The 25,911-nt window shown below is 39.5% G+C and overlaps 1 protein-coding gene across 1 annotated transcript in view; it reads left to right on the top strand.

Moving 5' to 3' along the window:
• The first annotated feature begins 7,855 nt into the window (after positions 1 to 7,855).
• Positions 7,856 to 25,911, top strand: part of LOC127791553 (cellulose synthase-like protein E1) — a 39,279-nt gene continuing 21,223 nt past the window's right edge. The window contains exons 1-5 of the mRNA XM_052321537.1: positions 7,856 to 8,002; positions 8,135 to 8,266; positions 8,349 to 8,561; positions 8,660 to 8,884; positions 8,967 to 9,314. Coding sequence (XP_052177497.1) covers positions 7,856 to 8,002; positions 8,135 to 8,266; positions 8,349 to 8,561; positions 8,660 to 8,884; positions 8,967 to 9,314 — 1,065 coding nt within the window. The remainder of the gene's footprint in view (positions 8,003 to 8,134; positions 8,267 to 8,348; positions 8,562 to 8,659; positions 8,885 to 8,966; positions 9,315 to 25,911) is intronic.

The following is a 25,911-nucleotide window of genomic DNA, read 5'->3' on the forward strand; positions in this document are numbered from 1 at the left end:
GTTACCCAATAAAAAATGATGTCTTTTTACATTTTTGGGCTTGATTGAATTTATAATTCACAATAAATAATAATGAAATGATAATAAAACACACACAACCAATACATGTTTAAGTGTTCTAACTACTAACAACATTGGATTAAATTGATGTGATGATTATAAAATTTATCCAAAAATATAAGTATAATTTTTAAATATTAATTTATTTTTAGGACTGTTGCATAACTTGAAAAAATCTCATGGCTAAGAAAAGAAAAAAATAGATAAAAAAAAATTATTTTAATAAAAGAAATCAGGCTTTGTGAGCCCACAAAGCCTGGCCCGAGTTTTGTAGGGTTACAAAACCTGATTTTTTAATGAAAATTGATTTTTTGATCTTTTTTTTTTTTTTTGTCCATGGGATTTTTCATAGTTACCCAATAAAAAATTATGTATTTTTACATTTTTTGGCTTAATTGGATTTATAATTCACAATAAACAACAATGGAATGATAATAAAACTCAACCAATACATGATTAAGTGTTATAACCACTAATAACATTGGATTAAATTGATATAATGATTATAAAATTTACCCAAAAATACAAGTATAATTTTTAAACAATAATTTAAACCTTGGGGCGATCTTGAAGGTGCATGACTGGAGCTAGGCATCGACGTCATAGGGATTGGAGAATAATGACAAGTCATTTTCTTTGGATCCTCTCTCTCATCTTTCTCATTCTCTCTCTTGTTCCCTCTTTCTCCCTTTATCTGTTATGTTTCTCCCTCAAATTCTGTTCTTCTTTTTCTAAATTCCTATTCAAACCTTAGTAGTGTTCTAAAACGCGCTAGTTGTTAGTCGGGCATCAGGCTAGCACCTAGGCGAGACCTAAGAAAACTACTATTTTTTTTAATAACATTCTTCATAAATATTGATACTAAGCATATATACATATCACAAAACAATGGCTCATATACATATTGTTAAATAAAATAAGTACAAGGGTATTAGTATAATTAACTTAAAAATATTTGTATATATATTTTCTTGTATTATACACTTTTGATAGAATATATACACATTATTTTCTTCACATGATATCAGAGTAGTTAGGCAAACCCTAACCCTAGATCCAAGTCGTTGCCGCTGTTGCTGTCGCCCTTTGACGCCGCTATCGGCTTTCGTCCCTGGTTGCATTTGTCTGTCATTTGAGATGCGACCACCGTTATTGCGCGGCCACTGCCTTCGTCCAATCGATCTTCAGCCAACCGCCTATTCTCTTCGTCAATTGCCTCTATAGCACGTTTGCAGCTGACCCAAAACAACTCATATTTGCCTTGTCGTCGCGATCGCTAGCCATCGATCTTCACACACACCATCATTGTCATCCTCTTGGCCACCTCTGCTTTGATCAGTCGTTGCCTTGGTCACACTTGGGAGACTAGGCATCTATTGGGCTCGATTAATCGGGCCCGGTGATGCCGATTGGCATGAATTCGCGGCTGCCCCCTAGGCCTCCTTTTTGAACACTGAACCCCAGGAAACCCTAGGGTCATGACATCCCATACCTTGCAGTAAGCACATAGCTTTGAGAACACTATAGATACTCAGCTAAGAACTTTCTCTTTTCTAGATACAAGATAAGAATTATTCTACAATGACTCATTCATCAAAGCACAACATGTAACATAAAGATGCAAAATACATATGCATAATAATCTTTAAGAAACATACTCTCATAGAACATGCATAAGTCAAGTAACTCACTTTTACTTGACTGAAATGAAACATATAGAACCTTGCAAATGAATTGAGCACAAACCACAACATATAACACAAAGATAGTCTAGCTCGAGCTTCATGATCTCTCAAAACAAAAGCACACATAAATAGGCTTACCATATTCCTAAGTAATATTCTAAATAATTTCTATATGTACAAAACAATCATAATAGAACATTAAAGTTTTTGGCATAATGCTGTCATCATCAAAACATTCATAAGATAAACTCAATAGATTTGTTGCCTCCAAATTTTCAATTTCCTGGATATCCCGCAATCTCAAAACATTTTTCATTTGTATGACTAATTTTCTTGCAATGGTCACAACACTCCTTTGATTTTATGAGGGGTTGGAGCGAAGTCCAACATTGGTTTTATGAACTAGGGTAGTTGATTCAATCATTGTTGCTCTAGATGAAGCCAGGGTAGTTGCTTCAATCATTGGTGCTCTAGATGAAGCCACACTTTGTTGTTTTCCCTTTTTTGATACCATAGCATAAACTTTACCAATATATGACAATAGTTCTATGCTTGAAATTTATGTATGAACGATTGTAAAATCTACATTTAATCCCCTTAACAATTCATGGACCTTCTTTGTTTCTTTGTTCGTTATGAAAGCTTTAACAGTCTCGCAAGCGTAGTTGCAAATACACATTGGTATGGGATCCCAAATAGGTTCACATTTAGTATAATACATGACTTCTAACCTAGTTTATGGTGTGAGATTAGCTAATTTAAGTTTCAACTCGTACTCTGGATGCATTCCCTTGTGACAAACGTTCTTGGTAAATTTCTCATGTGTCATCAACATATGCCACGCTTTCATCTAGTTCCTTAACTGGAGAATTTAAGATCCAATAAATTATCATCGAGTTACACTTAGCTCAAGCCAGAATATTAGGTGTGTTAGTTACCGAATTGAGAAAAAAAAAAAAGTCATACAAAACCCATTTTGTTTTTTGCATAGAGAGTGTTTTGCATCAGTCTATTCTATGTATGATAGTTATCCCCACTCAAGGATCTGTCCACTAACACCCTTCGTAGATCATCACTTGGGCGAGGGTAGTAAGGTGACTTTGGATTATTGATTTTCCTAGTTTAAGATCCCCTTTATCATTGAAAATTTGATATGAGAACAGGCGTCTTAATCAACCATGAAGTTTTCAGGTACAACAACAACAACATATCCAGCCTTTGGCCCCGTTTGTTGCAGCTTAATTAAAGAAATTATAGCTTCTAGCTTCTTAGATTATAGCTTCTAAAACTTAGAATAAGTTGTGAACCTGTTTGTTGCAGCTTCTTAGAAGTTGTAGTTAAGTAGTTGTGGTGTTTGATATCATAAGCTGTAAAATAACTTATTTTTGTATAATTATCCATAATACCCTTAGTAGTTATAGAATGATAATTTAAAAATTAATTAGTGTATATGTATAAGTTTCAAGTGTTATAAAAAAATTAATTAGAGTATAGAGAGAGAGAGAGGAAGATGGCGAGAGAGAGGAAGAGATCTGAAAATGGAGATGGCATTGGAGAAGAAAAACCATGACTGTGTAGATAAGAGGGTAATTCTTTATAAAAAATAAGGGCAAAATTGTCACAAAAATGTAATCATTTAAGCAGAAGTTGTAAAAGTTGGGGTACCCCAGCTTTGAAAAAGCCAGCTTCTACCCCTTCTAAAAGCTAGTAGAAGTTATAAGTTAGAATTCTATAAGTTAAAACAAGCACTACATCCTAACTTTTTTGAAACTAGAAGCTAAAAGTTGTAGCTTTTAAGCTGCAACAAACAGGCCCTTTATCCCACTACGTGGGGTCGGCTACATGAATTCTAGACTTCCATGTAGTTTTCGGGTAGTTGTAGCAAAAACTTGGTAATCAAGACACACAAATTCATTCCTTAGGGTATTGGTTATATACAAGCGGTTGCCTCCCATTTTGCCTAATTACATGTAAACAAGGGGTAATTAGGGAGGAGAAACAAAAATAAAATTAGCTAATAAAACTAGCCTAAAATAGGGTAAATTGCCTTCAAACCCTTATAGTTTAGGTTTTTACACAATCAGTCCTTGTAGTTTATTTTGTTCTCTATAGGTCCCTTTTTTTTGAGGAAAAAAAAGAGTGACTTATAAGGGCCTTTACAAACCAAAATAAACCACTAAAGGTGTTAGTGTAAGTGACCCAAAACACAAGGGCCTTGGGGTAATTTAACCTATATTAATTTACACTGAACATAAAATTAGGTATATTATTGAAAAAATTGAAAGCTCATTATATTATTGAAATTAAACATAAAGTTCATTATATTGTTTGAAATTTCAAGAGTTTGTTATAATATTGAAACAAAGGCAAAAGTTCTATATCTTTTTGGGAATTTTACCCATTATATAAAAATAAAATAATAATAAAAACATATATTAATTAATATTAATGGGTTAAGTATGGGTCATGGACACCCTTAGTGGATATCTCAATTGTCTTAACTTAAGCCTCCCTTGTGAGAATTTTTTTGTACTATCCCTACTAATTATTGAAGAACATCTATCCAAGTTTTTCACAACCTTCCCAACACTATCTAGAAGACTTTCTTCTCTTTTTCATTTTCCAAGACTTTTGGTTTATACCGGGTTTAAGAGAAAAAGGAAAATAGAGAGGAACCTCAACTAAATAAGACAAATCACTGTCAAGCCTTCCTCATCTCCTACTTTGCTATCATTGTCCAAAAAAGGTTCTTTCCACCTAGTATTGCCAGGATTTCCTTTGCCATATTTGGAAAAAGATAATGAGGATATTTTGCAGTTGCCTCATTTTCTAAGAAGCAACCCAACTCAATTTGATTATTCCTTACTTGAACCAAGTGTTACACCTCTCTTTAACTTCTTTTAAATTAGTTTAACCCAACTAGGATCAACAACCTACCTCTTGATCTGACCTTGTACAATGACCTCCACTTCACTAAGGTATGAAAATATCTTTATCAGATGAAAAGAAACATTTTTATTTTATGATAGAATGTTGTGTATCAAGGCCTTGATGTGGTTTTAGATGAGCAAAAAATAAATAAATAAATAACAATAATGACATAAATGTATGTTAATGAAATTTGTTGATTGGAATTAAGCCTCGTGCATCCTAATAACATAAATCTTATTAGCTTACTTAAATCTTTATTTATCTCCACTTGCATAGTATGTGTTCCCTTTACCATCTTACTTATTGAAAAAAGAAGTTAGTTTAAGACTACCCCACATCAATCCAGAGTGGGAACTCAAGTTAGCATATTTTACTGGCTTGTTTCCAAACAACAATTGCCTAAAATTCAAAGTTGGTGGGCTCACATATTTGAGTCTCCACTTAGCTTAATTTATGATGTATGTTGCCTCTTTCCCATCTTACTTATCAGAAAAGAAGTTAACTAAAGGCCATGTCACATTGGTTTAAAGTCATGGATTTAAATTAGCCTATAAGGATTCAATGGGTTCCTTTGCCTGGAAATGGTAGTTTAGTGGGCCCACAATCTCAATGAGCTCCTCTCATGTTGTACATGTTCCCCATTTCCGTTTTTTATGAATTAAATTTTCTTTAGGCTATTACACACCAATTTGGAATGGGGATTGAAGTTACAAAATAAGGATTCCATGGACTCTCTTCCAGTTAAGTATTACCTAAAAGTGATAGTTCATAGGGCTTACCTACTTAATTGAATCTCAATTCTGTTAGCATTTACACCTAATTAGGTTACATGCATTGCTTTACAAGAAACAACATAAAAGACACTATAAGAAAAGTTGGAGAGAATTTATATTTTCAATGGATTTGTATCCACTCAAAATGGAGGGATAAGGTAATTTGCATGTGTTGTTGCCAAGATACAACAATAGATTTGTAAGGTGGGAAAAAGTAATCTTGACATTCTTCGGCAAGGATGATGAGGGGACCTTGAGGCAAATGATCCTTGTGGCAAATAATCAAGAGGCCTTATGTCAAATAATCAAGAGGCCAAAAATAAATAGGAGGCCCTGAGAGATGATATATTGCTGATGCTGGTGAGTAGTTGCTTGTTGATGAACGAGAGGCCTAAAATAACCGAGAGGTCTCAAATAATTGAGAGACCTCAAAAAACTGAGTGATCTCCCAGAACCGAGTGATCTTCAAGAATCGAGTGATCTTGGAGAATTGAGTAACCTTGGAGAATCGAGAGATCTACCAAAACAAACAAACTGTGAGAGGTGTGGGAGACTATTCCCGTGCAAACCCTCTGATTCTTAAGTCAATCTTTGAGTACTTGAGCTCAAAAATAGGGTTTGAGTTCAGAGTGAGTGTACTTGAATGAGGGGAGAATGGAGTAATCCTTATTAACCTAGTATTAGGATTCTTTGTAGATAATGCTTATCTTGATCATCCCTATTTTGGCTAGGACTAGGATTGCTATGAATGGTGTTTATCTCTTATGGATGATGCTTATCACGAAATTTCTCATGGAGGGTGTTTATCTCAATTGTTTTAAAGTCCTTGTGGAATTAGGACTCTGAATGGTCTGTCGCTTATCTTCTCAGAATATTTGGATTGAGGAATGCCCCAGGAGGGTTTGTTGGCGTCGAGAAAGGCTTTTGGGGGTTGAACAACATTCATGGCCGTGAGGCCACTTAGAACTGAGAGGCCTTTCAGCCATAACCGAGTGGCCACTTAGTTCATCACTTGGCTCCTTCCACACGCTTTTGTATTTTGCCTCGGGAGGGTCCGTTGGCTTCGAGGGAGGCTCTCGGTGGTTTGAAGAACACTAAGGGCCGAGAGGCCACTTAGAACCTAGAAGTCTCTTGGTTGCTACTGAGTAGTGGCCTCTCGGCCACCTTTTGCTCCTTCTCACTTGGTTTTTTCATTTTGTCTCTTTGGGTTTGTCTTTTTTAGGTGTATTTGACCCGCATCCTTGTGTTTTTTTCTGATAATTCTTTTAGGCCATTTGGCCACAATCGAGTGGGCACTCAGTTCTTTGAGGCCACTTGGCTACAACTGAGTGCCCACTGGGTTTTCTTGGGCCACTTGGTTGTGGTCGAGTGCCCATGTAGCTGTTGCTTCAATCTTTGGCCACTTGATGCATTTGGACACTCGTTGAAGTTGGATCCGTACTTTCTTGTGCCTTGCTTTTCACAATCGAGTGGTGGCCACTCGGCCACCACTATTTGGTCCTTTTTCTTCAACTGGGCTATTTTTATCTTTGTTTTTTGCTCACAAATGGACCATCTTCATGGATCTTGATCTTCATGACCAAGTGGTGGCCCCTCGGTCATTGCCTTGTTCAATTATGCACTTGCTCAACAAGTTGTACTTTCATGCTTCATTTGGAGGATCGATGGGAAGTCTTCAGTTGTTTATGTTTGTTGTTTGCAGGGCATATTAGCATGATCATATTAATACCTTTAAATAGCTAATGTTTGGTTTCAAGAGTCTAGATGAGATGAATGTTATCTATCAACTTTAAAAAATAAGATTGTTATGTTTTTCTAAGGACAAACCACAAACAAAAAGTATGTTTATCCTGTTCAAATTTTGAATAACATTCAATTTCTCACATAACATTTATGCTAGACATCTTAAGTAGGAAAATTAAAAATGTGAGACCCAATATCCTATACCCTTTCTTTAAATTGTTCACTTCAGTAACAAGTTTAGAAAAGTGACCGTTGATGTTATGTTTGGAATAATTTTTTTTTTTTTTTGTGGAAAAAAAAAAAGAAAACAAAAATGAGACAATTTCCTATGTGTGTGTAGGTGTGTATTTTTACTTGAACTAAAAAACATTTCATTTTATTTTCATTTCCTCTTCTCCTACTAGTCCTTGTTACAAACAATATAATTACTAAATTATCTCCAATAATAAAAAAAAAAAAAAGTGTAGATATCATAATGGATTTTTGTGTTTCAATTGTAGCATTATTCCTAGTTATGAAGGCTTCTAATTTTGCATGTTGTGATGCAATTCCACTAATTAATGGGATCATCTTTTAAGAATTCCTTATGCTTCCTAATTTTGATGTAACATATTAAAAAATTCCTTGATATCTACTGCTCATATTTTTTTGCCCTTATGTTTTATGCAGAAGTTATACGAAGACATGGAGAATCGTAGCACATTTACAACTAAACTTGGAAGAGTCCCAGAAAACACGCGCTCAGAACATGAAGGATATCTTCAATGGAACAAATTTTCATCTAAATATGACCATCACACCATACTTCAAGTATTTCACACCTTATTTTCTTCATTTAGCATTTAATCTTCTTGTTCTCCTCTGATATATGAAAATGCTAAAACTAACCAAGTTGTAGTAATTATTTACCTTTGAGAATTTCTTTCTTGGCTATATTTTTAGACACTAATTGATGGGAGAGACTCAAATACCAAGGATATTAAAGGTTGTTCATTGCCAACTCTTGTATACTTAGCCAGGAAGAAGAGACCAAAGCATCCTCATAATTTCAAAGCAGGAGCTATGAATGCATTGGTAATGAAAATGAACTATGAAAATTAACTAATACTTTATATGTTGAAAAGCTTGCTTCTAAAAAATTATGTTCATTTTGCAGATAAGGGTGTCATCAGAAATTAGCAATGGGCAAGTAATATTAAATGTGGATTGTGATATGTACTCGAATCATTCATGTTCTGTGAGAGATGCACTTTGTTTCTTCTTGGATGAAGAAAAAGGACATGAAATTGCCTTCGTCCAGTTCCCACAGGGTTTCGAAAATGTTACAAAGAATGAATTATATGGTAGTTCTTTAAGAGTTATATATGAGGTAAGTGTTCTTTTAAAATGATGAACTATAATATATATATATATATATATCATCTTTTTGAAATGTTTTCTTATTTTTTGAACTTGACAAAAATGAAGATGGAATTCCATGGTTTCGATGGTTATGGAGGTCCTCTTTATATTGGAACTGGTTGTTTCCATCGAAGAGATACCTTATGCAGTAGAAAATTCAACAAGGATACTAGGATTGAGTGGAAGATGGAGAACGATAGGAATATAAAAGAAACTGCAAGTAAATTAGAGGAAAGACTTAAAGGGCTTGCAAGTTGTGGATATGAAGAGAATACTCAATGGGGAAAACAGGTTCTCTCTCTCTCTCTCTCTAGTTTTGTGTCTATTGTACAAAGGCAAGTGTTTATGACTTGGGGCTTGTTTTCATATGCAGATGGGCTTGAAATATGGTTGTCCAGTTGAAGATGTGATAACTGGGCTATTGATTCAATGTCAAGGATGGAAATCCGTGTATTATAATCCAACAAGGAAGGGTTTCTTAGGTGTTGTTCCAACCTCATTGAATGACACACTTTTGCAACACAAGAGATGGTCCGAAGGTGTTCTACAGATTTTGCTATCTAAGTATAGTCCTCTAAGGTATGGAGTTGGAAGAATTAGCCTTGGCCTTCAATTGGGATATTGCACACACTGCCTCTGGGCTCTGAACTGCTTCGGAACGTTATATTACTCTATTGTCCCTTCACTTTACCTTCTAAGAGGCGTCTCTTTGTTCCCACAGGTGTGTTCACATTTCAATTTCTAATTGTGTCATTATTACCATAATATTAATTGTGTGATTGTTTCCATAATGTTAATATATGCAATTCCTTTCCTTTTTAGAAGAATTGGTTTGGTCTTATTTTTGTTTGTTAAATTGAGAAGTCATTGAATCATCACCATGATGCAGGTATGAGCTAATTTTTTTTGTAAAGTCAACCAAAATTTTGCAAATTTAGGTTATTTATTTAATTATTTTTTGTTACATAAACAATAAAAATTGATTTGAACTTTGAGGTTGAAAGCGATTCTCTTAAACAACACATAATGGGAAAGAGTACTTTAAAAAAAACTCTTTAATAAATAAACATAATGTTCTTAATGATTCTATTCTTATGTGGTTAAGGTAAAGAATCAAACCCAAAATTTTCTCTTTCCATTGATTTTTTAGTGTAATATCTATTTTATCACCATTCATGTCTTCATTTATACTTTCACATGATAAATATGATGTTACATGATTGCAAGTCAACAATACATATTTTGTGTAACTCAAATGATTACACTAAAAATAAAAAGGCAAGACGTGAAATGGAAAATTATCCATAAAAATGTAGAATTATCCATAAAATTATCCATATCCAAAACATGATATTTATTCCATAAGTTCAATACAATTACAGGAGATCAAACAAAAAAAAAAAAGCCAACCCATAGAGCTAATAATGTTACCGACTCTTAGTGATGATGCTGGTTGCCAAATACGACGAGTTCTAGCTCATTAATGTCGTCAGGAAGTGGCATCTGGCTATTACTAGTGTCATCAGGGTGAGGTAGTAAAGTGGCCTCGGGAAAGCAGGGAGCGAGGCATTCTCAAGGATGATGGGAAAATTGGAACTCCAGTTTGGGTTTTGATCAGGTTGTAGGAGAGACCAATCTGGGACAAGTTGGGAATGTGTAGGATATGGTGCAAAGAGTAAATCTTGTAAATAATCTCGATAAGCTTGAGGTTACTATTCATGGTATTTGAGGTTACTATTAAATATAGGGAGTAAGGGTGTGTAATTGTAGGAGGAAGGGAAGCAGTGATCGTGAACTTGAGGAGGAGTTTTTGTAATAAGGTATGGTTAATATCAGTTTATCATTAATTAAGTTGTGAAGTTAATCAATTAGCGAATTGATTTGATAGATAGTGTTGAGAATTAGTGAATGTAGTGTATTACCTAAACTAACGACTTAACTTAGTGATTTGCAAGTTTATCGAGATTATTTGCAAGATTTACTCTTTGCACCCTATCATGCACATCCTCAATCTGTTCCAGATTGGTCTCTCCTACAACCTGATTAAAACCCAAACTGGAGTTTCAATCTTCCCATCACCCCTGAGAATGCCTCGCTCCCTAGCTTTCCTGAGGCCACTTTTCTACCTCACCCTGATAACACTAGTAATAGTCAGATGCCACTTCCTGACGACATCAATGAGCTAGGACTCGTCGTATTTGGCAACCAGCATCATCACTAAGAGTCGGTAACATTATTAGTTCTATAGCTTGGCTTTTTTTTTTTTAGCTTGATCTCCTGTAACTATATTGAATTTATGAAATAAATATCATGTTTTGGATATTTAGTCTATGGTCTTTATCGATCGTGTAACACTTGTTATGATACTTTCCAATATTATCTTCAATCACACCTCAACTTAAAAAAAATGTTCTCATTCACCCAAATTCAACTTATCATTAATCCAAAGCAGTAAAACAAATTTCTCATAAATTCTGAAAACATTTTAAATACAACACTACTGATACCACATTTTACAAAACTCTTACAACTATTAGGTGTCCTTAAGACTAGCGGACCTCCAGATCCATGCATCGGCCTCGTCTTCAGACTCAAAATCAGTATATGCTTCCTCCAAATCCATCTCGTCATCTGTTGTCATGCTCGAATTCAGGGGGATCATCCTCAATTTTGATTTCAACCACATTTTCTTCTTCCTCATCCTCACTAGGGTTTTCTTCTTCTTCTGAGTCTTTCATGGGTTCTTCTTCGTCTAATTCCTCGTTCAATTCGTCTAACCAGTGACAAATTCTCTCACAAAAATAGAAAAATAAGATAAACTCTTCATTTTCTTGAACCCACTCGACAACTGTTCTCAATTTCCCTTCCATAACACCTACTAGACAATTTATTTGAAATTGCACTAAGCCAGGCCACTAGCGATAGCTAGGTGGTATATCTTCGATTATGTCCTCCATCTTGGCCAGTATTTCATAATTGCCTTCCTCGGGGTTTGGCTCCCTTGAGTTAATCCGGTTGGCCCAATGATCTACCAGAACCTGCTCAGAAAAATTTCTAGCCATCTTAACATTTTATCATAAAATCCATTAGCAATTAGTTATATAAAAGACCTATTTGGATTTTCTTAGCTTTATTTGCTTTAGTCGACACTAATTTTAGAGTAAATCTGGCTGAGGAAATGAACTCAGTTTCATATTGAGTTACTAACTTACTTCCTTGCACTAGCTCGATAAACTCACACATAGTCTTACATATATTTGCTAGAAATACCCTTAACCCTACCCAACATTTCTATGTGTACAGAGACTAGTCCCAAACTCTGCTTTGATATCACCAATTGTAGGAGCCCTTAGCTAGGGACCCACAACAAAATGACATAAAAGCTAAAACCCATTAGAACATTACACACCCTTATTGACAATGGAAGCCACACTCATACATTCTTACTCATATACCACATAATGGTGCCCACATGCTTACAAAAACAAAAGTAACTCAATATTACACACCACATCAGGGCTCATAAATCCACCATATTCCATCGCGGTCCAACCTATAACATAAACAAGCATGACTTAATTTTTACGCAACCCGAAATACCTCTAAGGACCTTTGGTTGAGACAGCTCTGTACACACTACTACCCCATGGATCCTGATTCACCTGGCTCACCCTCTACTTTTCTTTTTCTTTTTTTCTGTAAATAGGCTCGCCCTCTACTGTAACCTAACCCTTACCTGGAATGATGCAAGCAATCATGACCCATAAGACCCAGCAAGTATAACTGGAAGAGAAAAGCATAAGAGTCATGGGTATCAAGAAGAAAAAGAGACATGAATGCTATTTAAGGTATTTTAACATGATAAAATGATGATACATGCATCCATGCTCATATGCAATACTTGTTAGAACTATAAACATGGGACCGAAGTCTGAAACTTTGGGACCGAAGTTCAAAACATAAACTTGGGACTGAAGTCCAACTTTGAGCTCCACACTTTCTCTGAGGATATATCTTGCGGACTAGTCCCTGTGCGTATCATGAGACCTTTACATATTTAAAAAAAAAACATTTTCATGTATATGATTCATGCATTACCATAACATGCATATTGTTCTCATATATAACCGACATGCAATTAACGAAGCAATATGCACAGTAAAACAACATTCATGCAAGACAACATCAAACCCTTGCATATCCACAATAAAACATCATTCCCAAGAAAATATAGGGTGATGCAAAACCCTATTTGAGACTCAAGAGGTATAAATGAGGAACATGAGATAATTTTCTAAAAAAAAGAAATAGCTTTTAAAATAGGAAAATAACTTGCAATTTATGAAATTAACAGGTAGGATCGTGCAATAGCAAGAAATAGAGAATAACACTTGAAATTTAAACATAACTTGAGCAAAGAGGGGCTGAACTTGTAAAATAGGAGCTGAACTTGCAAGCGTGAACTTGAGAAAAGGGAGAAACTGAACTTGCATATTAATAAGAAAACTGAGATTTTGCCTCTTAATTGAAACAAAGAGGAAGAAAAACTTGCCTTTAAATGACGGATTCTCGTCCTTATCAAACTCTTGCTGAAAAATAATGAGATCATGACTTTAAAATAACTAGACTTAACTGCATAAAATTTATAATAAAACATATCGTACTTCTAATAATTTACCTATTAAATAACTAGTTTAAGTAGATTTTCTACCTCAAGCTGCCGATAACTCAATAGAGTAACGTTAATACTCTCACAATTTTCAAATTAATTAAATAGATCTATAGCAGCAATTCTACTGAAATCTCCTAATGAATTTCCATTAGATTATTTTACTAAGTTAAGTCATTAGTTTAACTAATACACTACCTTCACTAATTCTCAACACTATCTATCAAATCAATTCGCTAATTGATTAACTTCACAACTTAATTAATGATAAACTAATATTAACCATACCTTATTGCAAAAACTCCTCCTCAAGTTCACGATCATTGATTCCCTTCCTCTTACAATTACACACCCCTACTCCCTATTTATACTTTCAATTTGATACCCTCGATTCAATGCAACTCCACTGAACTATTCTCTGCATCATTCATCATTAAATTATCTCCAAAGCCCCTCCATTTATTCCTTGCAATGCTCCTTATTAAAGAGCATTATCATTAAATTTATTGCATTAAAATTAGAGAACTGAGGGGGTGTGGTAGACAAAGGCAAAGGGGCAGCCCAATGGCTGCCACCTGGTGTGGCCAGGAGGGTCGCATGGCCGTGCACATGGCGTGCGCGCGGCCATGCCGCACACATGGACACCAATCGGTGCCTTGAAACGGCGTCGTTTGGTGCCTTGCTGGGAGCAAAATCCCAGCTTAATTTCCTTCCATCCCTCTTCCAAGGATTCGAATGCGCGTCCTCTGCCAGGAAGCCCTCGCACGCGACCACTTGACCTGCTGCCACATTTGATTATTATATCACCAAATTAATTCTTAAGCTAATTTTCTCCCCTCCAAGTTCTATTATTTCACTTACGTCGCAATTGTCGTAACATCCACTAGCTTAATTCACTTCATTACTTCCACAATGGCTTTCAATTAATTTAATTTATTGCTTTAATTCCTCATTTTCTCAAAATATCAGAAATACTATCCTCTCTAAATCTCCAAATATTCAATAGTAATCTCAAATACCATAAATAATTAATTTTCTCCGAAGTTTTCAATTAATGACCTCAAATAATTATAAATACATTATTTTACTTCCAACAACATACCAAATTTAATATGCACTTCACATAATTCAATAAATCACCCTAAAACCCATGAATTAAACATTTTTCTTAAATCCTTGAATATTCAATAATCACTTTAAATGCCAAAATTAACAATTGCTAATTATTTAAATTTTCGGGATGTTACAAGTATTTGACGTAATATTTGAAAATTTTATAGGTTTTGGATATCGAAGAATTAAGGTTGAATTAATTGGAATTAGACCCAAAATGAAGAGGGGTTTAGAGGTAGTTTGAAAATTTATGGTGCACAGGAGGAATTTGGAAAAGGTAAAACGTGAATTCATGAAGGGATGGAACTAAGTGTAATTTATGGAAAATAATAAATGAACCATATATCACTAAGTTCATATGCTAAATGTAATACCCCACTTTTCAAATACAACATGATGCTAAATACAAACTAATATATCACACGGGAAGTTATGAAAATCCTTGATCGAACTTGAAAATTAGTTAAAGCTAAATAATAAGGATTTTTGCTATAAAATCTTTATTACAAGTACAATTGTAATAATCCCTTATCATCATGGCAATTCCTTATACAACAATTGTAGTGCATTATTCGAGATATACACATAGTGAACCCATATCCATTTATAATTAATGAAAATGATAGGAAAGTCCAAAGGTTACAATAGCTCTTCTTTTTACAAAATCTGTAGTACATGTTTAACAAAAAATTAAACTAAACTTTGGCCATTGCTTTGCCTTTTCCCTTGCTTGTTTTTGGAATACTTGGCATGTTGGACATATTTGGAACGTTGAATGTTCCAGAGGTATGAAACACTCAAGTTAGTTGTTACATCTAATTAAGATGGTTCAGCAAAGGAAATCAGTGCATGCAAATGCAATATGTAAACATGTCAAGAAATCTTCCCTTGGTAGCCATGCTAGGATGTTGTCATGTTTGAACTCCACAGCCCCTTTATATAGGCACAAGGTAGCCCCCTTATACATGTCCACATGGTTAACCCCTTTACACAAGCCCATCTGGTAAATCACACATGATAACCCACCAACTAGCCACAAATGTTGAGATGCATGGAAAATAAAGATACAATGCAATTTCAAAGAAACACATGTTATGCAAGCAACATACTGATAGACTCCTGATGAGAGTCTATTTTACTTCAATTAAACAAGAGAAATATAACATGAAAACAACCTATGTTGAAAAAGCAAAAATGAACTTTCGAGAGGTCCACACTCTCCCACTATTCCCACAAGGATCTTCCTCCCTAATATTCTCCTAGCCTCTCTTATTTATAGTTTCTTATCCAGCGACAATCCCCTCAACGGCCTCAGCTATCAGCCATGCTCCCTTGGCTGCTCTTCCCCTTTTTGCCCTTCAACTGTTTTTGTCACTTTCCCCCTCTCCAAATATCCTATTTTGCCCCTGCTTCTTCCCTCATATTTCTTTGCTAGTACATGTGACTAACAAGGGTCCTATCATTACTTCCGCCTATGAAACTCACCTTGTCCTCAAGGTGAGACTCCACCAAATTACCAGTTTTTCCATATTTTTGCTGGCCTAGATTTTTAAGATCAGAAGCAAATGGCGCATAGTTATAAGGATAAAACCATTGCCAAGAACAAACCTCTTCATAATAGTAGTGCATAACCCAACATAGGCCTTTTGTGTAACTCAAAACAACATCTTTTTGTATCATCTCAAGCTCCTCAGGAGTTTTGACACAAAACTTTTCTTCATAATATCTCTCTTTCCATCTTGGCTCCCCTAATTTGACCTTGTCTTCCTCGAAATTTTCATGTGCCTCACTTTCAAGATTATTCACTGCTTCTACAATAGCAGCACCCAAAGTGGACCCAGAAGACATGCGTGCAACTTTCTCTGCTCTTAGACCATTATGTAGTCCAGTTTGCTGAAATGGTGAAGGTGAAGGACCTGACGCAAGACGAGAGCCATGATATCGAGCAATAGGGACGACAAAATCAGGTTTAACTTGAGGTTCTATATAGTCAAATATGCACTGGAACGCCTCATCAAAAGTGGTAGGAGATGGATGGACCATTGATGGCACCCCAATCATCGGTAAGATGCCCTCCTTGGACGTTACCAGATCTGTCGTCCTTGACATCAGATTCCCGATCTTCTTCCTCGGCTGCTTTAATGCCTTGGCCGCTTCTCATTTCGTTTTGAACTCGACGAAGCTGTAGCCCTTGGTCTTGCCCATGACCCAGTCGACGATGACATTGCAGCCCTCAATCTCACTGTATGACTCGAAGGTAGAGACTAAGGTTTCTCAAGTTGTGTCCCACGCGAGGCCGTAGACGACGAGCTTGCGATGAGATATGTCGCGATCTGCGGCATCGCGGAGGCGAGTGAAGAGGAAAGTGTCAAGCACGGCGGCGCCGACAAGGAAGTTAATCCGCTGATACTTGGTGTAGGGCTCGAGAAGTTTCTAGATCTTCTCGAGCTTAGTCTCACCGGAGGAGGAATCATCATCGGCGTCCGAATCGGACTAAATTGGCATCGCGATGTCTTTGGTTGGGACCGAAGCTTGATATTTCTGAAGCTTCTTCTATTTCCTATGTTTCTTCTTGACACTTTTGCAGTCACTTTGTGGTTGTCTAGTTACCGGCTTTTTCTTCTTTGCCTTCCCCTTCTTCGCCATTACTTGAGCGGAGACGCGATGGCGGCACCCTGTGGCTTCATCTTTCAGGTTTGCTTTCTTACCTACATGAATCTCTCTTTGTCTCCTTCGCTCCCACTAGGACCACAAAATGGCCCCTCCTTCGAAAGCTAGAGTCATGGACTCCAATTTCTCTGCCTTTATCAGCTGGATTATAGGGAGGTATCGTTCAACCTGAACAACCCAACTATCCAAGACATCTCCTTCAAAATTCGACATCTCCAGCCTTCTTTTCCGCACTTCCGATCGCTAGTTTCCTCCAATTCCACCCTCGAACTCCCTGCCCATCCCGATTCCAGGTGATCCCTCAGAATTCTGGGTAAATTTCGAAGGTCTATCTCCCTCATTCGCTTTGCTCGTCCTTTCCTGTTCTTGATCCTCCCACTTCGTCCTCAAGTATGCGAACTGGTCCAGCATGATTGCTACATTCCTTTCCATCGATTGCACCTCCCTCTTATGGCGTTGACTCCCTTCTGCATCCCCTCCATCTTCCCCTCTTAACTCCCCAACTCTGTTCAACAAATTCACCATTGGGATCGTTAGCTGATTTCTCAAAGAATTGAGCCCTTGACAATTGATCCGTGAATCAATTGTTGGATGTGGAGAAGCTAGACTCTGCTCGGCCCGAAACACCCAACCGTTTGGTTCGTCTTCTTCAAACACTGGCATCTCCAGGCATCATCCCCTTCTGTAGACGTTGTTCTTCCTCCCATAGACGTCGTTCGACCTCCCATAGACGTCGTTCTCACCACTTACTTCCTTGTGCCGATTTCCTAGCTTCGGCGTGGCCTTCTCAGTGAGGGACGACCCCATCAGTAAGTGCTCACTAGACTATTTCCCCTTCCCCTCTTTTTCTTGGTCTACCCATCTCTTCTCGTTCTTCCTCTCACGTTCTTGCTCTTCCCACCTCGTTCTCATCCAAGCGAACCGTTCCAGCAAGCTCGCTGCCTTTTTCCCCATCGATTGAACCACTCCCCTCATGGCATCAAGTTCCCGTTGCATGCCTTCCATCCTCCCTTCCAATTTTCCTACTTGGTCCGTTAAGTTCACCATTAGGATCGATTACGCTTTGATACCAATTGATAGGCTTCTGATGAAAGTTTATTTTACTTCAATTAAATAAGAGAAATACAACATGAAAACAACCTATGTTGAAAAAGCAAAAATGGACTTTCGAGAGGTCCACACTCTCCCACTATTCCCACAAGGATCTTCCTCCCTAATATTCTCCTAGCCTCTCTTATTTATAGTTTGTTATCCAGCGACACTCCCCTCCAACGGCCTCAGCTATCAGCCATGCTCCCTTGGTTGCTCTTCCCCTTTTTTCCCTTCAACTGTTTTTGTCACTTTCCCCTTCTCCCAATATCATATTCTGCCCCTAATTCTTCCCTCCTACATGTGACTAACAAGGGTCCTATCACATACCACAAGCAAATGTTTCAAAAAATGTCTGATATGTCACAAAAGTATGCAAGAACCACTCATCTTGACTGTTTACCTTTCGGGTGTACTATTCACAGTTAGCGGGTCTCGGTTTCTAAAAAAAAACTAGTTCCTGTAAACCAAACATCAAATATTTTTACATAGGATTGTTCTAAATGTTTTAACATACTTGTGTGTGAAATTGCAAGGAAATAGGGGTATTCATGCGCCCTCACTCGCCTTGGGAAAAGGGCCCACGTGTTGCCACATTCAACCTTCCCCAGTGTGTGTATTGCACGTGCCACCGTCTTCTTATGCGATGACACGGCACGACACGACTTTAGTTTTTTTGCCATATCTCCTTCGTTTTAGCTCCGATTCGACTCCTGTTTGAACCTGTGGCTCCCTTTTTTCCCACTCTACAGGAATATAGAAAGAAATCGGACTTAATTCGCAGTTTTTTTGACTGTTTGGCATGAACTCAGGTGAAGACCCGAAAACTTCAGCGAGGCCCGTTCTCCCTCGTTTCTCCATTGTTTTTTCTCCTACGTTTTGTAAAATTCTCCCCTCTCTCAAGAACAAGACCCTCCTATTTGATTCCCTCAATTTGGCATAAATTCACCTCAAAATCACTTGAAATGCTTTGTGAATAACCTCGTAACCCTATTTATAGACTTTCCCGTCTAACCACATGTCGCCACCTCGAGGGGTCATTATGAGGCTTCAATCTTATCCCCAATCGGCCAATGGTTGCTTGTCATGTGTCCTTAAATTGGATTTAAATAGGATTTGGAATCCAAAATGATCCAAATTTGTATTTAAATAGGTTTTGAAATCCAAAGTGATCCAGAGCTATATTGGAATAAGTTTTGAAATATGCAATCATAACTTCCAATGGTTAGTTGGTTTAGTTCGTTACTCCAATGGTCTAGTTACGAGTTTTCAAGAATTGCACATTAACCCAAACTTTTCAGGTAATTGCATTTAGACGCCTTACAACTTGATCCCCAGGCCATCCTAAAATTTCTTTTATGCCTATGGAGAAAGGGTTTATTATGCTAATACCTCAAGTGTTTAGGTAAATTACACTTTTATTTGAATTTTAATAATTGCGATTTTGCCCTTGACTCAGAAACTGAACATTTGTCTCAAGACCTCGACAATCCCTTGAAATGTTCTATTTTCTCAAGTATCTGAATTTAAAAATCTTGGGTATTACATTAACTTTAGTCACAAAATTTGAGCAAATTTGACCAAATTGCACTAAGCCTAATACTAGGCATCGTCGATGACATAAAGAAGAAAGCATATGATTAATTGTTGTTGGAAATTGTTAGATGGATTAAAAATTATTCAAACTCGAAATTGGTTGAGATACACAACAGCTTGACCGAGTAGTTTACTTTGGACCTACATAAAATTCTATTAAGGTTAGGTTGAGAGGAATCAAAAGATAAGTATCAAAGTAAACAAAATTGAGAACACAGTGGTGATTTCAAATTTTGATACCGACAGTCAAATAAAAAATAACTATGCTCGAAAGATTATGAAAAATAAATTACGAAACACGACGAACATTTTAGGAAAGTGACTTTAGACTTGTATATTGAACAAATGAGTATGAAATGGACCAAACAACTTGACAACCCTTACAAAGGGCATGCAGGAGGGCAAAATGGAAATTTTAGTATGTATTTCAAACCCTAATGGGGAAGACACCAAAAAAAATTGACAAAAATAAAACAAATCACTCGTGAGGAAATCTCCTGATTGAGTTGGGTTTCCAAAACTTGTTGAAATATCTTAATTTGGGTTAAAGATTGATAATTTTTAACCAAAAAGGGTGTCGGATAACTAGGTGATTGGGAAAATTTCGATGAGAAATTCGATGACACATGCGAAGTTAGATAAAATTGAATTGAAAAGGTTTAACACTATAAAACGTGTGTTTTTTTTTTTTTCCAATTTTTTAGGCCACAAACAAGACCAAACGAGCAAATGAGTGAGAAAGAAAGAGATTGGAGGTGTTTCGATGGTTGGAGGTGGTTTTTGGTTAAGCAATCGTGACATATAGCTTGATGAGGAGTACGCCCTTGGTCCCATAATTATGCCAAGACGGATACCTAGTGGCGGTCAAAAGATACATAGCAGACAAGCATCGCCATGTCAATTGGATAAGCACTCAGTAAAGAAATCCCCGAGACCTCAGGAGCAGGCTAACCCACCGAAGATCACGGAGGCAACAGTTATCCCGAACTCCTCGGAGACGGATACTATCGCAAAATCCTTATCGGGAAAGTTCCGAAGAAGGCGGAAGGGAGATCCCGAAGCTCCCTCCATGATCCCTATCCCAAGAAAAGGTAAGAGAAAAAGGTGGGAGATTCTTCTTATCCTTTTCTGAGAAACATAGTTTAAAAGGGACAATGAATCCTAGATGAAGAACTAACTTAATCATCGGAGATCGACCGGGGGAACAAGCCCCGTCTCCATTGCAGGTACTTTCAGAGAGGCAAGAAGGGAACGTGCGGCTACCACCTCAGAATATCTATCATCAATTGGTGCCCACCGTGGGGCCGACATTCTTCTCTTTTGACTCTCCAGTGCAGCAGACAATCTTGCCTTTTTCTCAACCATGAATGGCAACCAGAAGACAGCCGTCTAGGGCCGTGGGGAGCAACCCCGTTCCGGAACCGAGTCAGCAAAATCCTCCCCGAAGCCCGCCGGGGAGAGCTCGGAGTCCGGAGGGCCCTCCGCCTCCCCCCGATCGGATAGCACTCCTGGAGGGTCAAGTGCAACGATTGACGGAGTTACTCATGGGTTTTCTAGATGGCCAGCATCAGCAAGCCTAGCATTCTCGGGCGGAAGAAAGGCGCGAGCCCCCAAGAGAAGAGGAATCCTATCGACGGGATGAGAATCCGCAGAGGCCGGGACAAGATAATGGCGAGGCGGCCGAGTCTCTTGACTTGTCGTTTGTGCAGCAGCGGCAGGAAAGAAGATTGCAGCAGTTGGAGGAGGAGATGGCCGCCCTAAAGCCGAAGACCGGGGAGGCTCAGGGACCAAGGATAAATCAGCCCCTTAGCCCAGAGATCATGGCGGCCATACCACCGGAACGTCTCCGTATCCCAGCCATTAAGCCTTACGCAGGGACCTCTGACCCGATGGATCACCTTGATCTCTTTACCTCGCATTATGATGGTACAGGACGCCTCAGACGCGATGTGGTGTAGAGTTTTCTTGGCCACCCTAGAGGGGCACGCATGGGCGTGGTATTCAAATTTGGCTCATCATTCCATCGTAAGTTTTGCGCAACTCCGGGGCAGCTTTCTGGCGCACTTTGCACCTCTCCGAAGACACCGAAGGTCCACCATGGCCTTGGTGAGTATGAAGCAGAACCAATGAGAGCCCTTGAAGGATTTCGTTTCACGATTTAATATGGAAGCCTTGAGCATTGAGAACTTTGACCACAATTTTGCTATGGTGGCATTCCAGAACGCCCTGAGGCCCGGCCCTTTCGCCCAATCATTAGCCAAAACGCCTTCGAGTGCGTTCACGGACATATTGGGCCGGGCCACGAAGTACATAAATGCCGAAGAGGTCATGCAGGCTAAGAGGGCGGAGCATGTGGAAAAGAAGGATAAAAAGAAGCATCCCGAGGAAAGGAGGAGTGACGACCGAAGGGAAAAACATCGCCCTCGGTGGGATTCGGGGGGTTTCACTCCTCTGAACGCCCCGAGGGCAGAAATCCTGGCTACTATTGAGGGAAAAGATTATTTGAAAAAGCCTCGACCGATGAAGGCACCATCTGACAAAAGGAACAGAAGTAAATATTGCCGATTCCATCGAGATCATGGTCATGACACTGAGGAGTGTCACCAATTAAAGGATGAGATTCAGGAACTTATCAATCGGGGTTTCCTGAGGAGCTACATGGCTAAAACAGGTGATTCTCAGGGGAGAAAGGATCGACGGTCGCGATCAAGAAGCCCCCCCAAGAGAGACCGCACGGAGGATCGAAACCGGGCCCAGCGGGAGAGATCACATCGAAGAGAAGATGATCATCCTCAGCCTCCAATATTCCACACACTCGCGGCAGGGGAGGTCCCAGTCATGAAGGACGAAAAAAGTAATGCGACTCGGCTGAAAAGATCGAGGAATGTGGATCCAATCTCTTTTTCAGATAGCGACCTCCCGGGATACCCGACTCGAAATGACCCACTGGTGATAACAGCTGAGCTTGGGAAGTGGGAGCTTCGGCGGATCCTTGTGGATCCAGGAAGCTCTTCAGAAATCTTGTATCAGCAAGCCTTCTTAGGCATGGGGTATGAAATGACACAGTTGAGGGCAGCGAGGGTCCCTTTGGTGGGATTTGATGGTGAAGCCGTATATTCAGAAGGGATTATTCAACTCCCATTGACGGTAGGGAGAGGTTCCCAAACTTCTCGTGTCATGCTAGACATCCTGGTAGCGGACGTGCCTTCGGCTTACAACATGATTCTGGGAAGATCGGGTCTCAATGCCCTTCGAGCCATCCCAAGCACATATCATATGATGATGAAGTTTCCCACGGATAGGGGGACGGGCGAAGTACAGGGAGATTTGCGCGTAGCCCGTGAATGTTACATGGCCTCTATAGGCATGGCGAAGAGTAAAGAAGCAGGGTTGCAGAAGGATGCTGACCCCCCGAAGGAGGTCAGTTTTCTACTAGAAGGACCCGAAGATCCCAAAACGGCAGAGCCGGTGGATGAATTGGAAGAAGTACCTCTGGAAGAAAATTGCCCAAGTCGATGCGTAAGAGTGAGTATGGAGTTAAAAGATCCGCTAAGGAGTCAAATAATATCACTCCTTAGACAGTATGCGGATATCTTCGCTTGGACAGCCCGGGATATGCCAGGAGTAAATCCAGAAGTAATGACACACAGGCTGGGGGTCCGATCAGGTTTTCGGCCTGTCAGGTAGAAGAAACGAAGCTTCGCCCCAGATAAGGCACGGGCAATCGAGGAGGAGATCGCAAAGTTAGCAGATGCGCGCCACATTCGGGAGGTGGATTATCCAGATTGGTTAGCAAATGTCGTGCTGGTTCCCAAGGGGCAGAGCAAGTGGAGACTTTGTATCGATTTCATCGATCTTAACAAAGCTTGCCCAAAGGATAGTTACCCACTCTTGAGTATTGACGCCCTAATTGATGGAACTGCTGGATGTTCGCTCATGAGTTTCCTAGATGCTTTTCAGGGATATCACCAGATTCCATTGCACCCGGAGGACCAGGAGAAGACGGCATTCATCACTAACAAGGCAACCTACTACTACACCGTAATGCCTTTCGGTTTGAAGAACGCAGGAGCCACTTACCAACGCTTGGTAAATAAGCTTTTTCACCAACAGCTCGGGAGAAATATGGTGGCATATGTCGACGACATGCTGGTGAAAAGCATAGTAGCCGAATGTCATCCGGAGGATCTGGAGGAATGCTTCAAAACCCTTCGTAAGTTCCATATGAAACTTAATCCTGTCAAATGTGCTTTCGGCGTTTCTGCAGGAAAGTTCCTAGGCTACATAGTACACCACCGAGGGATCGAGGTAAACCCCGCGAAGGTCAAAGCTATCATGGATATGCCGGCCCCGAGGAATGTGAAGGAGGTACAGAGCCTTACGGGCAGGATGACAGCCCTTGGCAGATTCCTTTTTCGTTTGGCAGAAAAAGGTCTTCCTTTCTACAAGGTCTTATCGAAGGCAAATAACTTCGAATGGAATTCTGAATGCCAGCGAGCTTTCGAAAAGCTGAAGGAGCACCTAACCACCCCTCCGGTTCTTACCAAGCTGAAGCCCGGAGAACCATTGTACATATATCTGGCGGTGGCCAATGAGGCCGTAAGCTTGGATTGATACGAGAAGAAAATAAGATCCAGAGGCCCGTTTATTATGCGAGTAAACGATTATCGGGAGCCGAGGTTCGGTATCTTCCTATGGAGAAACTGGTGTTTGCCTTAATAACATCGGCGAGGAAACTCCGACCCTACTTTCAAGCTCATACGATTATAGTGCTCACTAATCAACCTTTGAAGCAAGTTCTCAGCAAGCCGGAGCTTTCAGGCCGGATGTTGAAGTGGGCAGTGGAGCTCACCGCCTTCGATATTGAGTATAGGCCGCGACCGGCCATTAAGGCGCAGTCGTTAGCGGACTTCATCACCGAAGGGATAGGAGCTCCTGAAGGCCCTGAAGAAAATCAGAGACCATGGTTGGTTGCGGTAGACGGAAGCTCGACCTCGGGTGGTGGTGGAGCAGGATTAATGATAAAAAGTCCCGAAGGGCAAATATGGCCTTATGCGCTACATTTTGAATTCCGAGCATCTAACAATGAAGCAGAATATGAGGCCTTATTGGCTGGACTGAGGTTGGCGGAGCAATTGGGAGCTCAAAACGTCGAGGTGAGTTCAGATTCTAACTTAGTGGTGCAGCAGGTGAATGGAGAATATGAAGCCCGAGAAAGTCACATGGCGCGATACTTGACCATAGTCAAAGAGCTGATGGCGCGTTTCCAACACGTAAAGGTGGAATACGTCCCTCGGGCTATGAATACAGAGGCGGACTTGCTATCCCGAATCGCCTCTTCCTCTTTCCCTACGAGCTCTCGGGAAATTCGGATCGAATCTCTTCCACAAAAGAGTATCGAAGAAGTCGCGGACCAATTATGTATCGATGATGAGCCTAGCTAGATGGACCCCCTGTTGTCATATTTGAGAGAGGAAAAGCTCCCCGAAGACGACTCGGAGGCACGGTAGGTCAAACGAAAAGCCCAAAATTACGTGTTAGTCGGCGGAGAACTGTACAGAAGGTCTTTTTCACAACCACTGCTCAAATGCATACGACCGCGCGAAGCAGATTATATCCTACGGGAGATTCATGAAGGAATATGTGGAAACCACATCGGGGCTCGGGCGCTTAGTCAAAAGGCCCTACGGCAGGGGTATTATTGGCCAACGATGGTACGAGATTCTAAGCAGCTAGTCAGGACTTGCGATCGGTGCCAGAGAACGTCTAATTTGGTCCATGTGCAGGCGGTCGCACTAACTCATCTCGCTACACCATGCCCCTTCGCTCAATGGGGTATAGACATCCTAGGGCCTTTCCCCCCAGCAGCTGGACAAGTCAAGTATATCATGGCTGCTATCGATTACTTTACAAAGTGGGTAGAAGCTGAAGCAGTGGCCTCTATTACTTCTCGCCGGGTGAAACAATTTCTATGGAAGAATGTAGTCTGTCGCTTCGGAGTCCCTCGGGTGCTAATCTCAGACAACGGCACTCAATTTTTTGATCGGTCTGTTTGAGAATGGTGCCAGGAGTTGGGAATCAGGCAACAATTCACCTCTGTAGCTCACCCACAAGCTAATGGCCAAATTGAACTCGCTAACAGAACTCTGTTGCGCGGTTTAAAAACAAGAGTAGATAAGGC

This window comes from Diospyros lotus, chromosome 15, assembly GCF_014633365.1.
Source record: "Diospyros lotus cultivar Yz01 chromosome 15, ASM1463336v1, whole genome shotgun sequence".
NCBI lineage: Eukaryota > Viridiplantae > Streptophyta > Magnoliopsida > Ericales > Ebenaceae > Diospyros > Diospyros lotus.